The 23,901-nt window shown below is 38.6% G+C and overlaps 2 protein-coding genes across 3 annotated transcripts; one reads left to right on the top strand and one right to left on the bottom strand.

Annotated features, from left to right (window-relative positions):
* Positions 1 to 2,070: 2,070 nt before the first annotated feature.
* On the bottom strand, positions 2,071 to 20,663 carry RAD17 (RAD17 checkpoint clamp loader component). 2 transcript variants are annotated; one of them, XM_050913297.1, is made up of 16 exons: positions 20,470 to 20,663; positions 18,844 to 19,122; positions 17,604 to 17,687; positions 16,783 to 16,939; positions 16,157 to 16,293; positions 14,971 to 15,023; positions 14,752 to 14,877; positions 14,597 to 14,666; positions 13,841 to 13,952; positions 11,274 to 11,468; positions 9,970 to 10,055; positions 9,251 to 9,397; positions 8,630 to 8,776; positions 7,769 to 7,889; positions 6,378 to 6,435; positions 2,071 to 3,370 (listed from the first exon to the last, which is right to left on the bottom strand). In XM_050913297.1, the coding sequence occupies exons 1-16, from the start codon at positions 20,509 to 20,511 to the stop codon at positions 3,103 to 3,105; spliced, it is 2,082 nt and encodes a 693-aa protein (XP_050769254.1). In that variant the 5' UTR covers positions 20,512 to 20,663; the 3' UTR covers positions 2,071 to 3,102. The 2 variants fall into 2 exon arrangements, with proteins under 2 accessions (XP_050769254.1, XP_050769255.1); XM_050913298.1 differs by lacking the exon at positions 9,251 to 9,397.
* A 202-nt stretch (positions 20,664 to 20,865) lies between these two features.
* AK6 (adenylate kinase 6) lies at positions 20,866 to 23,433 on the top strand. The gene is made up of 5 exons (XM_050913084.1): positions 20,866 to 20,899; positions 21,438 to 21,530; positions 21,856 to 21,914; positions 22,001 to 22,146; positions 22,296 to 23,433. Exons 1-5 carry the CDS (start codon positions 20,872 to 20,874, stop codon positions 22,483 to 22,485), a joined length of 516 nt encoding a protein of 171 aa, XP_050769041.1. The 5' UTR covers positions 20,866 to 20,871; the 3' UTR covers positions 22,486 to 23,433.
* The last annotated feature ends 468 nt before the right edge of the window (positions 23,434 to 23,901 follow it).

Genomic DNA, 23,901 nt, shown 5'->3' with positions numbered 1-23,901 from the left:
TCATGGTAAACTGGATCAAGATCAAGAAGTCATTCCTTTTGAATGTCCCACTGTTGTGGTTTAACCCCAGCCAGCAGCTAAGCACCACGCAGCTGCTCCCTCACTCCCCCCAGCTCCCAGTGGCATGGGGAGGAGAATCAGGAAAGAAGGTAAAACTCGTGGGTTGAGATAAGAACGGTTTAATAACTGAAGTAAAATATAATACTAACAATAATAATAATGAAATATAATAATAATTGTAACAAAAAGCAATATAACAAAAAAGGGGGGGGGAGCGGGGGGGGAAACAGTGATGCACAATGCAGTTGCTTACCACCCGCTTGCTGACCGATGGCCGAGCTGCGATCCGTGCCTCCCGGCCAACTCCTTCCCCCGTTTATATACTAGGCATGACATTCTACGGTATGGAATACCCCTTTGGCTAGTTGGGGTCAGCTGCCCTGGCCATGCTCCCTCCCAGCTCCTTGCACACCTGCTTGCTGGCAGAGCATGGGAAACTGAAAAGTCCTTAACTTAGGATAAGCGCTACTTAGCAACAACTAAACCATCCGTGTGTTATCAACAGTATTCTCACACTAAATCCAAACCACAGCACTGTACCAGCTACTAAGAAGAAAAGTAACTCTGTCCCAGCCGAAACCAGGACACCCACACAACTCTTGACATGAAACAGTGGCATTTGCTGACAAGAAAGGGCTTTCCTGTTCAGGCCCACAGTTTCCAGAATTTTTCAGTTCATCTCTGGAGAACTTTGATGTTAGACAAGGTGGAAAATGTTCTTCTAAATAACTGTTCCTCGGAGGAGGGGAAGCCCGAGAAGGCCATGACAACCAAAGGTGTGTCTTCCCAGCTGGGCGAGGGCTGATTCTGGCATAGACAGTAAGCAGGCGCACCCCGCACTGCACTTACTCTGTTTGCCTCACGTTAGTGATCTATCACCTGCACTGAACGCACCCTAAATTACAACCATACTTAGAGAGGGTGCGTTGGATGGGTTCAAGCATGAGCCATGGTGGCTTCCCAAAAGCTGTCATAGCTGTTGAAATTCTTTGACCACACCAAAAAAATACATGTATCTTTCCTTTTTGGGATACTCCTAAATCACTCCTATTTGAAGGGCGGTTCTCTTCTTTCCCCTGCCTTGTAATTGGGATAACATTGCTGAGGGAGCCAAAACACTCTTCCACTCCCTAGAGACAGGTAGGAGGGTGGGCTCTAGCACTGACACTCGTTTTTGTGCCTGCTTGCAGCTACACAAGCTTAGCAGCTGTCAGCACTTCCCTTTGGCTTACCTGGGGATTGATTTAATGTTAATTCAGCGTTGGCTTTAATAGGGTGCTCGCTAGCACTTCAGTAATTTGGGGCTTCCATCCTGTTCACGCATTTTGCACGCCACTGCAATTCAGAGGCAAGAGCATAGACATTCGAGCACAAGAGAACAATGTTGGTTTTTTTTTTTTTTGGTGGTGTTTTCGTGTGGAAGAAGTTTTACACAAATTACTACGAACACTGTAGTTGATAGTGTGTCTACTACTACAATTTATCATTAGCCAGGTAAGTATTGAATAATGCCCTAGTATGAGCAAGGCCAACAGTAATGTGAAGTAGTTGATGTGGCAGTAGCTCTGTTATTGCTATTATTACCCAATTCTACTGTAAGGAAAGCTGAAAAGATACAAAGAAGTAGCTTGGAGTTTTGCTTGCAAAGTAAAAATCGGTATTTTGTGCCTTACTGTCATTTGCACTAGAGGCCCCCTCGGCAGCACAGGAGGGGGCAGACGGCGTTTCAGTGATACACAACTGCAGGAGGCCCAAGAGAAGTGAGCTACCACCTAAGCTGAGCAGGGAGTCACCCTATCCAAAGCACCCTGGAGAGGGGGAAAGGTGTTAAGGGGCATCAACAGCCAAAAGCATTTTGACTTTGCCATAATGAGTATGGCTGCAACAGAATTTAAGAATTAAGGGAGAAACTTCCCTCTTCAAAATTAAACTATAGCTATAGATGGAAGGACTACACCTCTCCCTTGAGAGAGGACAAACCTGGACTTTTTAATAGCAGTATTAATTCCAAGGTTATGGTGGATAAACATGTATTTTCTTCTACTAAACTTTGGATGTAAGCAATACAGAAATGCAAATATCATTAAACATTCAAAGTTGTTTGGTTTCATTTTCTTCTTACTCCTGTGGTATCACTAACCATAGCAACATTAGATTGTAACTGGCATTGGTCCATGCAAATCAGAGAAACGCTGAGTATTAAACAGTCTATTCAGACAACCACAACACACTTCTCATGTGTCAGTCACCAAACACAGCATTATTCTTTCCCTCAGTACAACTGCAATTTAACGAGAAAAAACACACACTACACCATTAACTTACTACAGAATACAAAGGACAAGAAGGACTTAGGCTTGATGGTTGTATTTTCCCCTCCATAAGTTATGAAAGTATCTTTCAAAAAGGAATCCAAAATAATCTGTTGTACAACATATGTTCAACTTATAAACACATAAAAATCTGTGGCAGAGTACAAAACAGTATTAATACAGTAGGAGTTTTATTTACATCATCAGTATGGGATATCAAACTTTTTACATGTACACTTCAGTTTCTTCTTTCAGAAGGGCCAAGCTTCCAAACAGCAATTTTTTTTGAAGGTATGAATTTTAATAAAACCTTCAAATGCTGACAATTTATCAAATGTGTACTCAGGAAACACACTGTACAATTGCAAAGTAAATTAAAATGTGTAAAAAATAAAAATAACTTAAGAGTGACATTGCTTATCTACAGTCTGTTTCAAACTAATTTCAGTCATCATTTATTATTCTCTTTTTATCAATATAGATTATTTCATGGCTCAGGAGAGGCAGGGAATAGCTTGTAATTTAGTATTCAGCTCAGGTCTGATCCTGCAAAGTTAAGAGGAAGCTGAAGAGCGTTGTCTTGATGCTGACACAGCATGTTTAGACTTGGCCTCCTAGCCCGCCTAAGTAGCTGAAGTAGTACTTTTGTGCAGACCATACTCTCTTTAGCAAAGGCCTTTGTAGCATATTAATCTATTCAGGCAAGTCAGTGGTTGGTATTTTGTTGTACTCAGTCACTATCATACTCCTCTATTTTTAATTCGTCTTCCTCCATGATTGCTTGAGCTGCAACAGGCTGAGGCTGACTGCAAGGCAGTTCACTTCCACTGCACTGGCTAGAAGAGAGAGGGAATCCATCCGATTCATTCTCATTCGTTCTGTTTTTCTCCATCTGTGCAGCCGCCTCCATGGCTTGCACATCGGCACAGTCGCCCTCAGAGCTAACAAGTAAGTCTGGTATCCCAGGATCTTTATCAGTAAGTGTTTCAAGCTTTAACCTGTAAAATTATCATTGCAACAGTAAGTTACCATGAAAAACCATCTGCTCTCACACACAGAAGCTGCAATAGAAAAGACTGCCCGTGTACCACACAGGTCACCCTTCTTCACTGGTGCTTAACAGCTTTCACATTTTCTGGCAGTAATACCCTCCCATCAATCACAGTTAATTCAAGCTATACACATTCTGTGCTTACATCACTACCTTCAGTATTATGTTTTTACAGCTCTGCACACATCTTCCAGGTATAGATACTGGTGCCCAGAACTCAACACCATACAGCTTACATGACAGCCTACAGAAGACACAGGAGTTCCTCTCGGGGAAAGGATTGCCCTACATCGCCTCAAACCACAGCAACAGCAAAATACCAGATGATGTTTGTGCTCCGTCACTCCCCAGTACCCGTTGTTGCTTGAAGTTTCTTCTTTATGGCGACAGTGGTTTTGCTGAGCGTTCCTCACGCACATGAACTGCTAACAATTAAGTTACTGATAACAGCCCATGGCACATTAGACCCTTTCCAAGCAAAACTGAAATCTTTTAGGACAGGAAGCAATTTAACTCGAGGCAGGCAAATTAAAAAAAAAAAAGGGGGGGAGTGGAAAGGAAATCTTTTTATATTGTATAATTTCTTTTACTATTTGGACTTCTCAATCTTGCTAGCATCTCTGTATCAGTGTGTTACAAATGTTCCTTTATTATTTTTCCGTCTTTACATGGGAATAATAAAAACTTACGCAGTTACTGACAAAAACTCATCCTGACACCAATTCCAGCTGATCAAATACCATGCACTCTCCGCGATGCTAGTTTTCTTACTACAGTACCATTCCCATTCCATTAATATAACAGAAAATAAATAAAATATTCTTATTTCCATTGAAACAGCTGCACATAAGTTATTTTAAGGACTGCTTAATAACACAAAATAAATTATTTTCAATTAGGATTCCTGAAGGAAGCAAAAGCTTACTAAAATACCTACATTTCTCCTTACTTCCTTTCCAAAATAGTGAACAAATGAAAAAGGACTACCATGTTTTCAGGAGAAAGTTACCCCTCAGATAAAACTCTAAGTGATACACACTCAACTTATTAATGCAGATACAAAATGTTTATCAATATTTAAAGGTATGCTGCAGACAAAATTAATGGCATAAGGAAGTCTACAATTAATTTGTAGAGTTACAAACATTTTGGCTTAGACAATGAAGATTGCAAAGAAATACAGCCATTAGGGACACTCTCCTTTCTTCCTGATGTCCTGGTTTCAGCTGGGACAGAGTTAACTCTCTTCTTAGTAGCTGGAACAGTGCTGTGGTTTGGATTTAGTGTGAGAATACTGTTGGTAACACACTGATGTTTTAGTTGTTGCTAAGTAGCGCTTATCTTAAGCCAAGGCCTTTTCAGCTTCCCATGCTCTGCCAGCAAGCAGGTGTGCAAGAAGCTGGGAGGGAGCACGGCCGGGGCAGCTGACCCCAACTAGCCAAAGGGATATTCCATACCATAGAACATCATGCCCAGTATATAAACGGGGGAGAGAGTTGGCCGGGAGGGGCGGATCGCTGCTTGGGCATCGGTCAGCGAGTGGTGAGCAACTGCATTGTGCATCACTGTTCCCCTCCCCCACCTTTTTTTTTTATATTCCTTTTCATTACAATTATTATTATTGTATTTCATTATTATTATTATTATTGTTAGTATTACATTTTACTTCAGTTATTAAGTTGTTCTTATCTCAACCCACGAGTTTTACCTGCTTTCCTGATTCTCCTCCCCATGCCACTGGGAGCGGGGGGGAGAGTGAGGCAGCGGCTGTGTGGTGCTTAGCTGCTGGCGGGGGTTAAACCACAACACCTGACTAGCGACTACAATGGCTTTTAATACAACTGTTGGGGAACAGGGTGGTTCTTGGGTAATACAGCCTTTACCTTACAGGCCAGTATTTCATAGTTAAAAATCAGACAGCAATACCACAGTGATAAATACAAGATGCTTTGTCAGACGCCCTAACAAACTCTCTCTCTTGGTTAAGAGATGAAAGAGTTAGTCTCATTCCAGCTAACTGTGATCTCGATCCTTTATTAGAAACAGACCATTGCAATTAAAACTCTTCTTAAATTTCAGAGATAAAGTTATAGAAATGTAACTGAGGCTCTACTAGTATAAATGATGCCTATGATTCAGAAGGCTCACTAGAGTCACAATATAACATGTCATGCCATGTCACCCCATGAGCACTACGCAATCTGTAAGTAGAGCACTACAGTCTCTCAGGTGAAATAAAAAGTATTTTTTCAGTATTTAACATCTAAGACAGAGGAACTTCAGTAGCTATAGTTTTATTAAAAAATGCATTCTAAACAAAGGTTTACTCTAAGTAGTCCGATAGGCAAAAATTTCACAGAATAAAAACCAGTACTGCTATCTAATTTTAGAGGAATCACTTGTTAAAATATTTTGTAGTTCCATATATATACACACAACTGCTTCAAAGGAAATAAGAATAATTCCCCATTATACTTTCTTACACCTCTAACGTGCATGTGAACGCAGAATGTTCTACCAAACTTCCAGATTAATGTTTTATGTCATGATAAACAATAGGCAAAGCGCACTATACTCTTTGCATCAATTCAGTTTTATTCTCACATAAATGTTTTTGATTGTAAAAAAAAATTTTTTTTATTCATATCATGCACTGGAGAAACACAGATATGTCTAGGACAGAGCTAATACTTCATAAAATCGAAAAGAAAGCTAAACAAGGATTAAGAGCAAGACCATAGTAAAAATGTTGCTACTAACATTGTAATGATAAATAGATTTGAACTGGAAAAATTTTTAACAGGCAAAATATAAAATTATCAAGCTGCGAGGGAAAATGTCACATCACAGATGTACATTGAAGATGTTTCTCTATGAAAAGGTTCCCTTCCTCAATATATTAAGAAAGAAATACAGTCTTACTTTCGTTAAGAAAAGACAGAAGTCAAGTTTACCTCCCAAAATGTCTTTTCAGCGGTAGCCTCCCAATGTCTTGGATAAAAGCAATCTGAGCTAAGAACAAAGAATCACCAGTATCATATTGGGTAGATCATAACACACATACAATTAAACGTACTGGAAAATAAATAATTCATAAGTTTAGTCAAGTATTCCTGTATATATTTGCAGTATTTTGGATATCAAAACACTGCATGTGCCTGTGTTTGGTTTTTTTTCAAACTGTTTACCACATTACCATAACATATTTACAGATTGCCTACACATAATAAAAATTCCTGACATTCATCAGCTGTGTATTTATGATGTAGAGTTATTATTCCACAGTCTACAAAATGAATTCATCCTGATGCCAAGGCCTTAGTTAAGACGTGAAGCCTTTTATTAGAAGTAATTAACATAGCACAAGCAACCCAGCTGTCTAAACAGTAATTTTTTGATTAGGTACCATACAAAGTAAATTTTTCCACATGCACTGTCTGCTATTGGATTACCTCAGGTTATACATTTTTTTAATGCACTGCAAACTTGGATTTTGTTTACTTTATCTGGGAAAGGCTTTTTAAAGCCTTTTAAGTCTGTTGATGTTACTGGAAAGGGATCAGTAAGCAATGAAGATCTAGTTAATATTGCCTACTAGGTTTCCAAAAGTCTTCTCATCAAATGCTCTAGTAGATTTAAAAGAAGCCCAAAGCCCAACAAAACAACCTAATTAGTAAAGTTTGATAAATAACTAATGAATACAAAGTAGGGAGAGGGGTATGAGGTAATAGTTAACTCTTGCAATGGAAAAAAGTTGTCAATACAGTTCTGCAGAGATCTGTGCTAGGACCTGGGCTATCCAGTACATTCTTAAATGTAACCCTGTGAAAAAACGGGGTGAAGAGTGAGCTGAGCAAGTTTGCCAATGCCACCCAGTTAGATAAGCTAGTAAGGATGTGGGCAGACAGAAAAACTGTGCAAGGACCTTAAGAGACTGAGTGAGAGGGCAACATGATGAAATTCAAAAGTACACAGATACCAGAAATCCATGCAGTAAAAAAAAGGGAAAAATGATTTCAAGTACTCCAACATGAGGACCCCATCTTACACATTTATAAAGCGTCATACATGCCTCACTTCTGCCAAGAGAGATACTTATTTTAATTCTTTCAGTTACATAAGTTTTAAAAATGTTCTTGATGTTGTTTCAACCTTAACAGGACAGCTTTAATTTTGGCTATGTTACTAGAAACATTTTTAGAAATCCGCTATATGCATGTACCGTAAGTATTTTTTTTTACTGAGGCAACAGCATAGATAGTATTGACATTTTGGGTTACAAAATTTTTCAGTATGCTTTAACGACAAAAAAAGAGTCCAAGATTAAGAGTTACCCCCATCTTACCTTGGTTTCTCATTGGATTTGCTAACATAGCAAGATAAGGCAATAGCTCTGTCTGAAGACACTCAGGTGGTAAACAGAAGCTTGAAAACAGAGATTTTGCAGCAAGGCAGTTTTCCTGATACTGTAAGAGTTGGGGGAAAAAGAAACACAAGTTAAAAAACCTGGTAAATCATTATTAATGTAGATATTCTGTACCATAAAAGACAGACTTTCTTTCTGCCTGCTAGATGACTACACACAAGCTACTGAAGAATGAGAAAAAAGATAAGCAGTTAGAGTTAACATATACAGATCATAAAAAACGGTAAATTCCTTAGTTTTTGCCTTTCGCTGGGCATTAAAATTTCCAGAAAATTTTTATCCCTCGATTACAGAATTCCCCACCCATCTAGGCCAATATTTTTTGCCAGATACAGCAAGAGAGGTATTAGTTCAAATGTAAGAAATAGCCAAGAGCTTTGGTATCTCATAAACAAGCTATTTTTGATAAGCACATAAAATATAACAGCAGTAATTTGTTAAACTTACACAACAGTTTAATGTGATTTAAACTGCACAAAAACTTAAACTTACTTTTAGGAATACTTTATAGTATTTCAACACTAATTGTGTCTTCATTAACTTACGATTAAGACTCTCCCAGCAGTATGCCAACTTGGACACAGGAATCAGATTTTGTCAGAGGCCTTCAATTTGTTTTTCCATTAAAGAAATAATACAAACATAACTCTTCAAGCAAGCACTTTTTAGAAGTAACTTATACCAAAATAGGATATTTGACAAGTTGAGCACTGTGAGCAAGTCTCATCTATACTAATCAATTGTCATATCTTACAAAAAAAAAAAAATTCAAGCATTTACCTTTTTATTGATAAAGAACCACTGGGGTTTATGTAAAGGCCGGAACCTCATCCCTCCTTGGTGGCGGGCAAAGGCTCTGGATGTATTTGAATGTATCACCCCTCGGGTAGCCACAGAGGCACTGTATTTTTCCATCACAAGCCGTGTCTAAGAGAGAAATCGGGCATTATGTGAACTCAAGGTCTCTGTACAGTGTGTCTCATTTGAACTAAAACACACTCTGTAATTGCAGTGACACAACATGCCCAGAATATGTTGATTACTGTGAAACTTTTACTCAAAGCAGCTGAATGAAAAAGCTAGCTCAATTACTTCAAGGAAAAGGCATACAGACTCCAATACATTTTTAGCATAAATATGTTCTACTTAAAAATACTTTGTAGAATACTTTACAAAGACTATAACCCACTATAATAAAATACTGACAGAAGCTGGACAAAAAGTTGGACCTGCATCTCTTCTATAGTTCATGTACTTTAGCATTCATTAACAATTCAGTGTCACCTACACTGTAAGTCTGAAGTAAACATTCATAAACACTTAAAGAAAAGCCTAGAAGCTCAAGGTCAGAGTATTAAAAAAAAAAAAAAAAAAAGGCGTGTATAAGATGACGACACTTACACTCCAATTACTACAAAGAACATCAGCGGTGCTCAAATATTCACTGGCTCTCACTACATCATCTATATCAGAAAAAAAGTCTACATAGTTCTGGTGAAGGTATAAATTAAACATGCTTCCAGACATATGCGATTTTTCCACAATATCCTATTAGGAAAAAAAAAAAGTTCAAGTTTTACTTAATGTATAAGGAAAAGCATCCTATAAAAGTTATGATACATTTAGATGGTTAGGGAGCTGGCACACATGATCTACAAAGTGATGCTTATATACAAAATGGAAGTTGGTTTGCTCCCAGAGAAGGCTAACGGTGGGGATGGAGGGGCAGAAGCCATTGCTGTCTTCAGCTCTCTTAATGGGCCGTAACAGAAAGGTGAACTCCAACTCCTCTCGGCAATGCACAGTGAAAGGATGAGAGGTAACAATCACAGGCTGCAGCAAGGCAAAGTCCACTACAAGTCTGTCAGTGAGGTAAGAGAATCTTTACCCCTGGAGATACTCAAAACTCGACAGATCAAGAGCCTGGGAACCTAATCTACCCTTGAAGTTAGTCCCCAGAGGTCCCTTCCAGATTATTCTATAACTTAGACAGACTGAATACACCTATATTAAGATCAGTGACAAAACCACTGTGCTTGAGAATTTGTATCAATCACTTAGAGTTTGTTCTGGTTTTTTTTTCAAACCAAACTGGAATCAAGTAGGTATTGCAGATGTACCTCAGGCTGAATAAGCAGGGTGTCTCGACGGTATTCTGATAAGTGAGCAGGCAGCTGAGGAAATTCTGATTCTGACACTGGTTCTCCTACAAAGGATTTTACAATCTTTAGTCTTTTAGTATCAGAAATGTTGTTACATTTCTGCACATAATCAAAAGAGCCAGAAGAAAGAGACACACATTTCAGATTAAATACTCAAAATTAGAATAAAAATTAGATAGGAGCAAGAACAGAGATGTGTAACTGCATGAAAAGTAGTTTTTCAATATATTGAGCATCATTTTTAGCCACTGTCAACTCTAGCAGCAAATAGATTACACCATTTTCAGTTCCCAGAAAGCTCTTGATGCAGGCATAAGTACTTAATTATATAGTCAATATTACATAGTCAACAACACATAATTAGTTACACTACACTTCATATAACAAATTTCATCTAATTATTTTCATATTCCCTCATCTCACTATTTATCAGTTCCAAAATCAACTGAGGAGATTGTGAATTATTACCAAAATGGGAACAGCCAGTGGCATTATGGATCCTGATTTAGCAGAGTGCAGATAGTACAAGTTTAGTAAGTACCAAATGCTTATGAATTATAGTTTTCAAATGTTAAAAAAACAATACTGTAACCACACACAGGCAGCAAATAGGTTCTGTAAATTTACAGAATCTGAGTGTATAAAAAGTAGAACTTTCAGTAGTAGTAAGGTGGAAAGTATTTTGGAGAGGTGGGAAGGGAGAAGGGAGACAGGGAAGACAGGGAGACAGAGAAGTGGAAGAGATTTTCAGGTCAGAAAGGAGAGAGCACATATTTCTGTTAAGGGGAAACAAAGAGTTGAGATAAAAAGTAGGGAGGAAAAGGCAGCAGATACACAAATAGGGGAGGCAGTAGCTATGAGGCTGCACGGCTGTTCTGTAACCTTTAGGAATACAAACGAGTACAGAACATAACCATACAACAATGTATAATTCTGCAGAAAAGCAAAGTTTGCTATTGTACAAAGCAACAAATGCACTGACTATCTATCTAGCTTTGTGTGCATGACAGTACGTGGACCTAATGCGACTAGAGTTATGTAATTTTATTACATACATGTAGTACATTTTAATGAAATGTTTGTTTACCTGATAGACAGCTTCAATCTCAGTTACCACAAACTTTTATTCCTGTTTTTATACTGTTATTAATGACCAAACATGTGAATTAGAGGTCACCCTAAGCCTTACTTTAGCAAATCTAGCTATTAGCAGCTGACATGCTTTGCCCATGGAAAGGAAGAATAAGTCAAAGTTTTCTTACTTTTGCAGTAAATTATTTTCCCCAAAGCATGGAAAAGAAAGATGGAAGCATCTTTGCCACCAATAGCTTGTATCTCCTGGTCTTCTGAAGTATCAGATTTACTTTTCTTTCCTACTTTAGACACTGCTGCTGCTTCACATTTTAGCGTGGAGCCCCTTTTCTTCCTTGACCAAAACTCTTTCTCCAATGAGCAGTCTATCAATAAAAGCAAAAATACAATGAGGATGAAGTACATGAATGCAAAAAAGTTCTCTATTATATTGCTACTGCTAATGTTCTAAACAAACAAATAAAAACAAAAAAAGAACAAAAAAAGTTATATAAATAAGCACTAAAAGAAAACTCATTTATTAGGAAGACAACCCACTCACCTAAACTACCATGCTTCATTCCACTTTTGTCCCTTAAGCCACAGCTAAGGTGCCAAGTACTTTTCTGAATAATAAATATCTGTCCTTAAAAAAAGCTAGCATTCTTGCTTATTCATTCTAGTGCTGATGCATCCCCAACTTGCCTTTCTTAAAAATTTCTTCTTTATAAAGTACAAGTGCAAATATATGTAAATTATATTTCAGTTACATTCTGTTCACTTATCAATTTATCTTCTATTTGCATTATCTGTGCAATACCCTCACTGAAATATAAGGCAGTCAAGAAAACCTTCATTTAGGTGATTCTTCCAACAGCCTACTAATTTCCATAATGTTTTGAGCTCCAAGGAATAAAACCCTTCTTCTACTCTAACTTAAAACTCAAAAATTTTCAGCCACAATTTGATTTAGTGGCAGGTGAACGTTCCTTACCGAGCGAAGATAACTTATCCTTTATCTTTCTTTTCTCCCACAATTACCATGGATCCATTTTACCCGTTAATACTACTACAAAGTGAATGCATCGCTTGTGTTTACACATATACAGAAGTGAAGGAAGAAATTATATATATGTAAAAACTAACACTGCATTCTCAGGAGATCAACAAGGAGCTGAGGTGTCTCCAAAATTTACAAAATATCACTGGCTGCTGATCATTTACCTAACTGAAATACCTGAACAACTGAAAAAATTTCTATTCAACATGAAGGCAGCTCTTCTCAATCTGTTAGAGAAAATGCGAGAAGAGAATGTTCAGTGCGGTACGACTTGAGTACATGATACTGAGATGTCACGTACAGAAGCTGTCAAGCCCTTTGCCTTTGTTTTCTCCCAAGTTCTCTTTATAACTCTCATGTTTTTACATTTCCAAGGTAATTTATTAAAAATTACACAAACTGGTCATTTTAAGACTATTTAGATTTTCTAGAGCATGTAGAAGCTACTGAGCATCCAGCAGTGAGCTACTGCAAACTTTTCTCGGGTATTACCAACCTACTATTTATTAACTTAATGGCATTATCATCAAAATGGTTTTACTGAGAGGAATTTTATATTTTTCTGATTAACACAGAACAATACAAATTTAGTATACTGGAACACAACATCGGAAGAATTTAGTTTCCATGTTTGCAAGTTAAACCTAGAAATTTTACTTTCTCCCTCATGTAATTTAACAAACACTGCTAAGTTCATTTCAATATACTCCAAAACTCAAACTACAACACTCCCTCTTACAACAAGGACTTGAAACTATATTTAATCCTGTATTCCATGAGCACATTTTCTATTTGCAAGGTGGATGGGAGAGAAAATGAGTAAAAGCAACAAGATCCTTGCCAGCTTTATGATATACAGCCGAAGACAACTGTTGAATTCACTTCCTTATTTCTAGGTTGAATATAAATGCTGGCACCATCTAATGGTTCTTAGTATGAATTACACATGCCAGAGTACTGCTTTTAAAAATCATAGATTGTGTAACTTGCATACATTGGCTTCTTAACAATTATTGACTTCCACTGCTTATAAAAGACATGACAGTAAGTCTCCTGTTTTCTTTCGATGTTGGAACATTTAAAATAATCCCAAACTAAGTCTGATTTGAGCATTGTCCAACCAAGTACTCTGAAGACTACTAAAACACTGAACTTCAAAGTTACTCCATAATACACTCAACAACTTCATCATAGGTCATGCCACCTCACAGCTTTTCAATTTACCAACAGCCATAGGAACTCCAAAGCAAAATCAATCATTACAGAAATGCTGTATACAAAGTCAATGGGATATTTCAGAAGTGCTTTAAGGGTAGAGATAGGGACATGGAGAAGCCTAAGAACCAAGCAATGAAAATATCCCTTTCAAAATAGGTTGCATCATAAAAGCTTTGAAGAGTAAACACACACCAATAGCAAAGATATCAAGAAGAAAAGAGGGCATTTCATGAAATTACATCAACACATACGTAGCAGATGTTACTCAGTTTTAAGACTACATGTAATAGTCATGAAATGGAATATTTTCAGCTTTAAGAAAGAAAAAAAACCCACCACTTTGTGCCTTTTATTCCTGCTCCAGAGCAGGATGTCAAAAATGTTTTGCACAGCTCACCTAGCTGTGCTGCAACAGTGAAGAGAATACCTTTACAGCAGAAATGGTCAAAACGTCATTCACTTAAAATCATAGGTATTTACCTTTCATAGAAGAAAACTGAAGACTGTTTATTGCACTTCTTATATCACCTGAACAACCTCTGCAAAGCAACTCCAGAGAAGTTCTATCAAAAGCATAATTCTTTTCTCTGTTCTACAAGGAAAAGCAACATTCAAAGTAATGAGAAAAAGCAGGAAAAGGAGTATTTGAATATTACTCTGGCTGTGGGGACCCATCTCTGATACACACCATAAACAGATTACATGAGCATCCACCATGTGCTCAAACCACGTAATACTGCTAACTTTAAAACATTTTATTCATTTAAGCACATTGCCACATTTTATATAGCAATATTAAAGAGAATAATGCACATAATTCTTTGCAAGGTGTCACTCAATATTAGACTTGGTTGTAATCAAAACAGTTTGGGAATAGTCCAGGATTTAGGTTCATGACCTCTTCTGGCCTTGCTGGATACAATGAAAATTACTTCTATTCCTATTATTTGTTTCATATATATATAGTTTCTGTAATAGGCAGCAGAATTTTCAGAAGTAGTTTTGAAGACTTAGACCAAGGATCAAGTGGAACTAATCTTAGAAACAAGACATCTTTCCAGTTTGCTCCTTTTTTTCTGTTGTGGGGGATTGGTGGGGTTTTTTGGCGGGTGTGGGGCTCTGCTATCAAAGATCAAACAAATACAGTAACAAATATAAATAACATATTTCAGATATAAAAGTCTGAAATCTTTTGGTCCTAGCACTGCACAGAAGTTATCGGTTTTGGCAACTTACCATACTAGCTTCTGTTGCAGCTATTCGATTAAGAACTTTCATCATATTTGTTGGTGCAACAGGCTTGAAACTGTTGAATTTCATTTAAAAAAAATTAATTAGTTTCTGACTTCTCATTTATTTCAATCAAGTTTTAATGAGATACAAGATCTTACCTAATATTGGATATACACAACTCCTCTAGAATTTCCGTTGGGAACAGTAACCTCTGGTTGCTATCTCCACTGAAGTTATCTGAGATTATAAATACAAGGGGACATCTACTTGTACGAACAAATCTCCTAAATTGAAAAATAAGCAAGTATGATAAGAATGAAACTCCAGTTTACTGCAAGTGGATAAAGCTAATCATTAAAAACTTATTTACAACTGACCTGAGAATTTCATGTAGACTGCTAGGGTCTCGATAGAATTGGTTAGGTATGTCCTATTCAAAACAAATGAGCTGCTGTCATTACATTCAGATGTACATATTCTCTCCCACAGACTGACTGTTATGGCACACTATGTTGCTACACATTTTTTTCTTCCTAGTTAGCTTGCTTTCAACTAAATTTGAATGCAGCTAACACTGAAGATAACCAGAGGAAAAAAAAAACAAAGGAAAAAGCCCAAAGAGCAGTATTTCTTTCTTTCATTATGGAAAACAATTATCTAAAAAGAAATATTTTCTTTCTGTCCTTGTTTCCTCAGGAACAGCCTTGGGTGATTATGCTGCCTGCTAGACAGAGTTTTTCCTCAGAGCATAAGCACTCAAGGTTGCAGCTCCACTGAGGAAGAGGGCAGGACACTTGAGATATGAGAGGCCCTACACAAGAAAAGTGACTTTATGAAGAGAAGTCACAGAAAACTATGCTTCCTAAATTCTACAGTACATCACATTACTCAGCTAGAATTTTTGTCTCATCTATTCTTTTTCTTGAAAGTTTACAGACAACTTGACTATCATAATTTATAAAATTCCTCTCAGAAAAAAATGAAAAGCTCAGAAGGAAAATGCTATTGAAACACACTCCTGAATAAGTAAAAATGAAGTCTTCTCCTGTACCTCCCAATATGGCTTATAAACCCTCAGAGTTCACATCTCTGCCCTAAATACCTTTCCCCAACCCCTCCGCATAATACCAGGGAATGCTAAATTTCAAATGCTTTCTGATTGTATCAGTTCTCACATATCTTCTACACTCTCATGCATCCTTAACTAACAAGAATAGTGGGGTTTTTTTCCCCTCTTCCTGTTTATACACACACATATTTCTAGAAAGCTAATCGTACAGAAACATGGGTATGACTTTTCAATATTGTTTTAATCTACATTTTCATACTTATTTCTGTACACAAACTAGTCTCCAATTTCTGCCTATTAGCTTATATAGTTTAACTACAGGTAGAACTTGGTTCTAGACTGCTGTAGAGACTCAAAAAGCAATGAAGAACTCATCTACAGTAAAGCAGACTAACTTTTGGCAACATCAATCCACCAGCTGAAGCTAGTTAGCATGTCAGTATTATAATAAAAGGTATTGTTTTCAAAACAAGATTTCACAAGTTTTCACTTACTTCAATAAGAATAAGCTTTTTATCATTTTCTGAAGACTCCCCAAGCATCTGAAGTTTGTTATACTTATTTGCTCTTAATAGAAAATCTTGAAAGAGAGCTGCTTGGGCCTGACTCGGAAACGTATGAAAATTTGAGTCTGAAAAAGAAAACTAATTAAAAATATGTATTCTATGTTATACCAAGTAGAATACAAACACCCACAAGAACTAATACCAACCCATGCTATTTTCTGACAGTAGCCATTGAACACCAGCAGCCAAGCCCTTTGGCAAACACATGACAAATACAAGAGAATTTTTAAAGGGTAGAATTCAATTGAGGATCTAGAGGAAGACAGACTTACCTATTTTTATTTAATTGGCTCAAATGATATCCAGGCTATTACATAGCTCTCTATACTGATTTGAATTGCAAATTATTTTGGAGTAAACACTGTTAAAAAACCCTAAACCTCTTTTCAGATAAAAACAAAAGAAAGATTCTTATTAAACACTAAGGATCTGGCTTACGTGCATGTGGATCTGATTTCATATGTGACAGAGACACAAAAGAATAAAAAATACAGAATACAAAAATCACAAAAGCAACTGAAAGGAAAAAAAAAGAAAAAAATCAAAATACTCACCATGGCCAAACATATTTCTTAAGTCTTCTTTTGTAAAGTCTAAAGATATTGGATTGGTCCACTCTTGCACCTGAGCGCCAAGATCTTTTGCTAATATTTGTATAGTTGCAGTCTTTCCACAACCAGGAGGACCAGTTAGCAGTAAAACAGAGCCACCCTGCCACAGGAAAAAAAAAGAAAAAAAAAAAAAATCCCAAACATGACAAATAAAGACTGAAAGTTGGCTGAGGTAAATATTTTGTGTTATTAATTTACCTGTTGAGTATTCAAAGAGCTAGACCAGAACTCTAAAAGCCTTGCTCTCAGTTTTTAATGTATCTGTTTAGTTAACTGCACACCATGTTGACTACCAACATAATACATACTGAACTGGAGAATCGGGTCTGAAAAACACTAGGCAAGACTGGTAAATTATGTATGTGTATAAGAATGCCTCTTATCAATCAAGAGGTTAAAAACATCCTATTACATCAAGTCAATGCAACTGGAAATTTGCCGAGATACTTAAAATTAATCTGTGGGAGATAAAATGCAGTTACAAGCACACACTGAAGAGTAATGTATGTTCATGCATAAACAGTATGAACTGACTGGATGCTAGAAAATAGTATTTCTGAGCAAAACCAGAATCCACCTCTTTTCAGCATGAGCCTAAAACAAATGTACAAGCTCTAATCTATGTTCTTAACAGATTTCTTATAATACAATAGATACATAATCACTACTTACAAGTTAAGGTTTTTCTCTGAAATTAAAGTAAAATTGCATCCAGCTTGTTTGTATGGTTTTATATCTCTAGCTGCTAATTTTAGCAATATTACCTGCTTTGGCTGCCTCTGAAATATGTGCATTTTTAACCAGGTTTCAACTTCTTCAATTTTCTTCTTTTGCACAGCAAGGTCATTCTAAAACAAGATTAAAATATATGAAATGCATATATACATCTCTTTGTTTCTAAGACTGAAACGATGAGATTCAAGAACAGAATATATGCTGACTAAAATATTAACAGACGTGTAGGTGTATATTCCAGTTATATACGTTTATGCTATGTAGAAATAAGTGCACCAGTTAAGGATAATCATTTCAACCTGTTTCCTCAATCAATCAATTCTCCATTGCTTGCAGTTGGGAAATAATGAATTCTGTATTATTCCTAAAGTAACAGCTTTACAATCGTGCCTGTTTGCGTCAGTACGCTTTATAGCTGTTGCTGGAGCTGGTACTTCTTAGGCTCTACTGACTCTAATACTACATAGGTTTTTGGAACTTCTGTAAATCTCATGCAGCTTACTCGTCTTCTAGCCTTGTAACTCAATTCCTCTCCAGAGGTGAGCTATTAAATATTTAAACATAAAAAACAAGTACTACACTACCTTACTTACATCAACGAGTACTCAAATCTAAAAGACAGTTAACACACATGCTGATACCTTTGAAACACACCATGAAAAAGCTGTTCCACAAGCAGAACCAGTGAAGACAGGTTTACTACAGATTTGAGTCCTTTCTCCTTGAAGCCCTAAGGTACCACAGTACCCCACACCCGCAAAGTCATGCCTAAGATGCATCAAGCAAGCAAGAGATGGCGCAAACTGCAATTAGTCAAGTACACTGACTACAATGCTAGACCAGCTAACTGACTACAAGACCAGCTAACTGCTGTCCAGTAACATGCAAGATAATTTCTGTTATCTTTCCCATAATGAGTGCACTAACTCAGTTCTCTCTCCTTTCATTAGCTGTGGATTTTCCTAGTACTTGCAGCTGGCCGATCTGGCTGAAATTCAATAACAGGTTCAAAAGTTTAGGAGTGGATGGACAGGAAAGAACATCTCATCAGTAGCTTCATCTCCTCAGGAAGCCTGGGGAAAAATGCGTCTCCTACAGATAAACAGCTCATTGATTTATTTACTGCCTGTAGTTAAGATTTTAAACTAGTACTTCACTGACCTAATGAAATAGGATGTACTTAGAACCTGACCAATACAGATCATGAACAGAAGCACATGTTACACTATAATGTTACTACTACATTAGCACTCAGAATAACTCTCACACCTGAGTTTCAGGTTTGTATCTATCTACCCATGGCTCGTCTTGAGATTGGCTCCAGTTTTGTCTGGACTTGTTACAAGGCCGATCTACTGAAGATGACTTTGCTCTTTTTCTGTGCAGAACTTTGTTCTTGCTACTTTCTGGTATAGAAGACAGGTCTTTCTTCTTCTGCTGCCGCTTTCTTCCAGAGTTGCCTTCTAGTGGCTTCACAGGAACAGCACTAGAAGAAATAGTCGTGTTTCCAAAGAAGTCATCAAATGAATGTGCCAACCAATCTGTTACCTGGTAAAATACAAACGTTTTGCTATTAATGTAGCACTCTCCTCCCCTTAATTGGGTATAGTTGTCTCTAGAAAATTGGAGATTTTTATCAAGTATATATAAAAATATCTCGTAGATGTAAAGAACTTCAGTAGCATTGAAAGGCATACTACTAGTTGGCAACAAATATGGGCACTTATGCTTTTTGAATGTGCCAATTACATGCTTCTTCAGTATTAAAAAAAAGCTACACCTTACACGTTGTGATAGAGTATTTCACAGCCAATTGGCAAATCAGAACAAGCTGGAAATTCTACTAAGAGGCATTCAAACTAAAGAAGTAAAATTATAACAGATAAGAAAGAAAAAATAGCATAAGCTTATTTACACCATTTTTACATTAAGGTCATGTTCATGTTGTCTCTGTATAGTTTTCAGTATGTGGCTTTTTAATTTTTTTTAACATTTAGAATACAGTCATTTGTGTTTAAAAATCAGAAATAGGCAACAGAGAAAAATTATTTAGGCAGCACAATAAAATCAAGTATTATTATTTGTTTGCTGCATGAGGAAGCTTGGACTGATCTTGAATCAGACTGTCACGTGCATCAGAAGTCTGTCTGACAGTGACAAGGAACAAAACTGCTAATAGCGTCAATATTTAATTTTGGATTTAAGAAATACCCTGCTAGGACAGGTGTACAAACTTACACCCCAGAGCCACTTTTCAGCCTACCTATGGTCCCAAAATAGTATCACAGTGGTCACACGCTCTCTGCTGCTAACAGCTGCACAATAAGCTTTTAGCATAGGAACTGCAAAAGGCTACATGCCGAAACACAGTTCTATGGAAACGGGAGTAACAGAATAGACACGTCATCTCCAAAAAGGTCTGTGAATACTCTACAGTTTACACGTCTTATAAATTAATGCAACGGACCATTACCAGACAAGACGTTCTCTGAGAATAAGAGGCATTAGCAACTGGGAAAGAGAATTTGTCTCTCCACAGTTTGCTTTTAACGTTAGTCTGACAAAAGCTACTTTTAGTTGAATTTGCATATTTACCAGCGGGCCGGATACCACCGTGTGAGGGGGTTTCCTTTTTACACACTGCACCGCTAAGTAAGAAAAGAAACATCTCACCCATGGGGGGGGGGGGGGACACACGCAGCTGAAGAGGAACTGCCAACAGAGAGACCAAGGACTAATTATCAGGCCGAAAAATACTGCTAATCGCAACCGCCGGACCCTTCCCGGAAGATACAAAAACCTTCCTCAGGGCAGACTTTGGGCCGCAGCCCGCCCCGGGCGGCGGAGCGGCGCCCGGGAACCCCGAGCCCCTGTGCCCCCCGCTCCGCGGCCTACCTCCGCCGGCGCCGCCTGTCTTCCCGAGGAGCTTCCAGACATCCTCAGCCCGGGCGGGGCCCATCCGCCGTGCGGCCCCACTGCGACCGCCGGCCCTGAGGGAAGAGCCCCGCTGCCGGGGCGGCCGGCACCGAGGCAGCACCCGGGCGGGCTGAGGCGGCAGCGGGACGCTGTGAGCCGAGCCCAGCCGGGCCGAGCCCCCTCACACCGGACCTCCGACCTCCCGAGGGGCCCTTCTCCTCAGGCGGCTCTTAGCTGTCCGCGGCGCGCCTGACCTACCCGTCCGCCGGCCCAGCGGGCAGGGCGGGTGACGCCATCGGCGTGCGGCGGCGGCGGCGGAGGCCCCCGCGCACGTGTCTCCTAGGCGACCAGCGGCCGCCGCCGGCGGCGCGGAACGGCAGCATGAGGCGGCCCAACGTTTTGCTCACCGGTGCGGGGCGGTGGTCGCGGCGGGCCGGGCCCAGGGCCGGCTCGAAGCGGGAGGACGCCGGTGGTGGCCGGGCCGCTTGGCCCCGGCGGGGCTGGGAGCGGCGGGGCTGCCGGGGGTGCGGGCGGGGAGCGTGGCGGGGCTCGGGCTGGGCCTGCGGGGGGAGGCCCCAGCCCTGTTCGTAGCCTGGGGTGATTTGGGGTGTGAGGTCCTTGCGGAGGCCGTGCCGGGCTGCTCTGCGTGAAAACTTGGGGCTTTTCCATATTCGCTAGGGCTTTTAAATGAAGCAACGTTTACTTTTGCATTATCCCAGTTAGAATAACACTTCTGCACAAAGTGAGGGTTCTCTTCATACTTTTTTTTTTTTTAATCTCTAGACATTGCTCTTATTTGGTTTTCCTTGCCGTGCGGCTTTTTGCTCCGTTTCTTATACAAACTTACCAACATTGACTGACAAAAGCTTCCTTTTTGACTTCTTAGAAGGTTAGAAGAGGATTTGCATGCTCTTGTCTTACGGTTTTATATGGGGTTTTGTCTTTAGGTACTCCCGGCGTTGGGAAAACCACACTCGGAAAAGAACTTGCGTCAAGAGCCGGGATGACCTATATTAATGTGGGTGACATGGCAAAAGAAGGTAGGCTGTATAACAAAGTAGCCCATCAAAGTACTTTAGATATTTTGGCTTTGTGTAACTGTGTGCTTGTAGTGCATGTATTCTATATTAAATGAAAATGCAATGAATTTGCTTTAACAGAAATATTTTTGGTGGCATGAGTTAAAAAAGCATTTATGTAACAGTAGCATACTTTTATTAAGTAATAAATAACAAACTTATCCTTATATGGATTTGTAAACAAAGTGTTCCTTGCTCTGAATACTCCTGAAATAAGCATAACAATATAAATAATTTTAGTAACTGCTGTTACTTCACAAACTTCCACAAATTCTTTTTGCTGCAGGAGAACTGTATGAAGGTTTTGATGAGGAATATGATTGTCCGATTTTGGATGAAGACAGGGTAGGTCCAACTTCAAAACCTACCATTTTTGTATTTTGACTTTCCGTAGTTTCAGATCAACTTACCTATCTTTGTTTCTTTTGTAGGTAATTGATGAACTAGAAGATAAAATGAGTGAGGGTGGTGTTATTGTTGATTATCACGGCTGTGATTTTTTCCCTGAACGGTGGTTTCATATAGTATTTGTACTTCGTACAGAAAATTCATTTCTGTATGACAGACTTGAAAGCAGGTATGTCAGTGGAGTAAATAAGGAGTAAAGTACTGTTGTGTGACTTCATCGGAGATTTTTCTAGGGTGTAAATTACTGATTTTCTATAGAATACTTTATAGTTCTCTGCATATCTAAGACTGTCTCTCAGCATTGTTCTTGTTTTCTAGGGGCTACAAAGGGAAAAAGCTGCAAGACAACATTCAGTGTGAAATTTTTCAGACACTTTATGAGGAAGCTATGTTGTCATACCGAGAGGAAATTGTACACCAGTTACCCAGCAACACTCCAGAAGACCTAGAGAGAAATTTGGATCAGATTATGCAATGGATTGAGCAATGGATGAAGGACAACAATTGACATTTGGTGAAAAAGTAACTCTGCTGGATCACTTGCTGGGAGGGTTTAATAAATGACATTCGTAATTCTTGTATGATAAATTAAAATTAATTTTATTGTAATTTGGTATGGTTGGGGACTAGAGGAAGGTTCAGAATAGCCAGGTTGTAAGGCTTTGGAACAGCTTCTGAAGCACGCTGGGAGAAGCACACAGGAGAACTGACACAAGTGAAAATTCAGCAGTGAATGAAAGGATGAAAATGACACAGTTGCCCTTAGTAGCAGGAACTAGGTTCAATAATTGAGAATATTTTGGAGCTTATCAAAACCAAACCTTCCCCCCCCCCCCAAGAAAACTGTAAAATCCTGGTAACTGATGGCAATTGAGGAGCTTTTGATTTCTAAAGGGTAAAACAGTGTCCTGAGAAGGAGTTAGTCTGTTTCTGAATTGCTAGACTAAAACCTACAATACTCCACTGTATTCTTGAATGTGTGGAGGCTCCTGTGGAGTGAGGGGTGTATAATATAGTTTAAGGAGGGTGCTTTATTTTGGAGGGAAGAGAAGTGACTTGTAAGAGAGATACTTTAAAATGATTACACAGAACTTCAGGAATTACTTACAGTGTAAGGAAACATCAGCTATGTCTACACTGGTGTGGAATATTAATAAGTTTTCTTTCTCCGTTTTCTCTCTGTATTGGCCATCACAATCATGGAATGTATTTATCACTGTAAGTTTATCAAGGAAATACGTAATTTGGCAGGATAACAAACCTGCAGCGGTCTAAAACATGGTGACACTTAAAATACTGGCAGCCATCTGTTCTCATTGCTTGTAAAGCCTGGGTCCCAGGAGAGCACGGCTGTGCAGAGCAGAAATAACTTTTCTTCACTGAAAAGGTGGCTTGTAAAGCCTTGTAACAGATTCTGTAGAAAGTGCTTGCTAATAAACTTTTTATATACACGAGTTTGAATAGTAAAACTCTATTTGCTTGAAAATTTCTATTGTAAGGAGTACTATGGTTATACATTTAAGATTCTGTACAGATTTTTTTGTGAGACTTACAGAGGAATACTGCATCAGCAATTTCACCCTTGTATAAACCGAAACAGTGAAAATCTGGAGTTTCCTTGCAGAATCGGGACCAAACGCTGTGGAAGCGCACGCACACGCGTATTGCTCTTGAACAGCCGCTTTCAGGGTTATTGCTTGAATGGGAAACCAGGCGGAGGGTGATCTCTGGCGTGGAAGTGCCTGGACAACACCGATTCTTGAGAATGCTTTGAACGACGTCTTGTAAAGCAAAACCCTGTTTGTAAACGCTGCTTGGGATTTTTGTAAATGCTGTTGTGGTTGGGGGGAAGGAGGGGACGACTGTAGGCAGAATATAGACCTCAATTAAAAAAAAACAACAACAAAAAACCCACCAAACAAGT

This window comes from Gymnogyps californianus, chromosome Z (genome assembly GCF_018139145.2).
Source record: "Gymnogyps californianus isolate 813 chromosome Z, ASM1813914v2, whole genome shotgun sequence".
Classification (NCBI taxonomy): Eukaryota; Metazoa; Chordata; class Aves; order Accipitriformes; family Cathartidae; genus Gymnogyps; species Gymnogyps californianus.
This window is presented reverse-complemented; position numbering and strand designations above follow the sequence as displayed.

Bases quoted from the DNA above. Each gene is read 5' to 3' on its own strand.
- RAD17 (XM_050913297.1), bottom strand. From the start codon at position 20,511: ATGTCTGGAAGCTCCTCGGGAAGACAGGCGGCGCCGGCGGAG. The intron at 11,469-13,840 runs GTAAATACCTAT...TTTTATTGATAG, and splicing joins TCAGTTTTCTTCTATGAAAG to ACTGCTCATTGGAGAAAGAG. The intron at 7,890-8,629 runs GTAAATGCTTGA...CAACTCTTACAG, and splicing joins GGTTCTTTATCAATAAAAAG to TATCAGGAAAACTGCCTTGC.
- AK6 (XM_050913084.1), top strand. From the start codon at position 20,872: ATGAGGCGGCCCAACGTTTTGCTCACCG. The intron at 21,531-21,855 runs GTAGGCTGTATA...TTTTTGCTGCAG, and splicing joins GGGTGACATGGCAAAAGAAG to GAGAACTGTATGAAGGTTTT. The intron at 22,147-22,295 runs GTATGTCAGTGG...CTTGTTTTCTAG, and splicing joins TATGACAGACTTGAAAGCAG to GGGCTACAAAGGGAAAAAGC.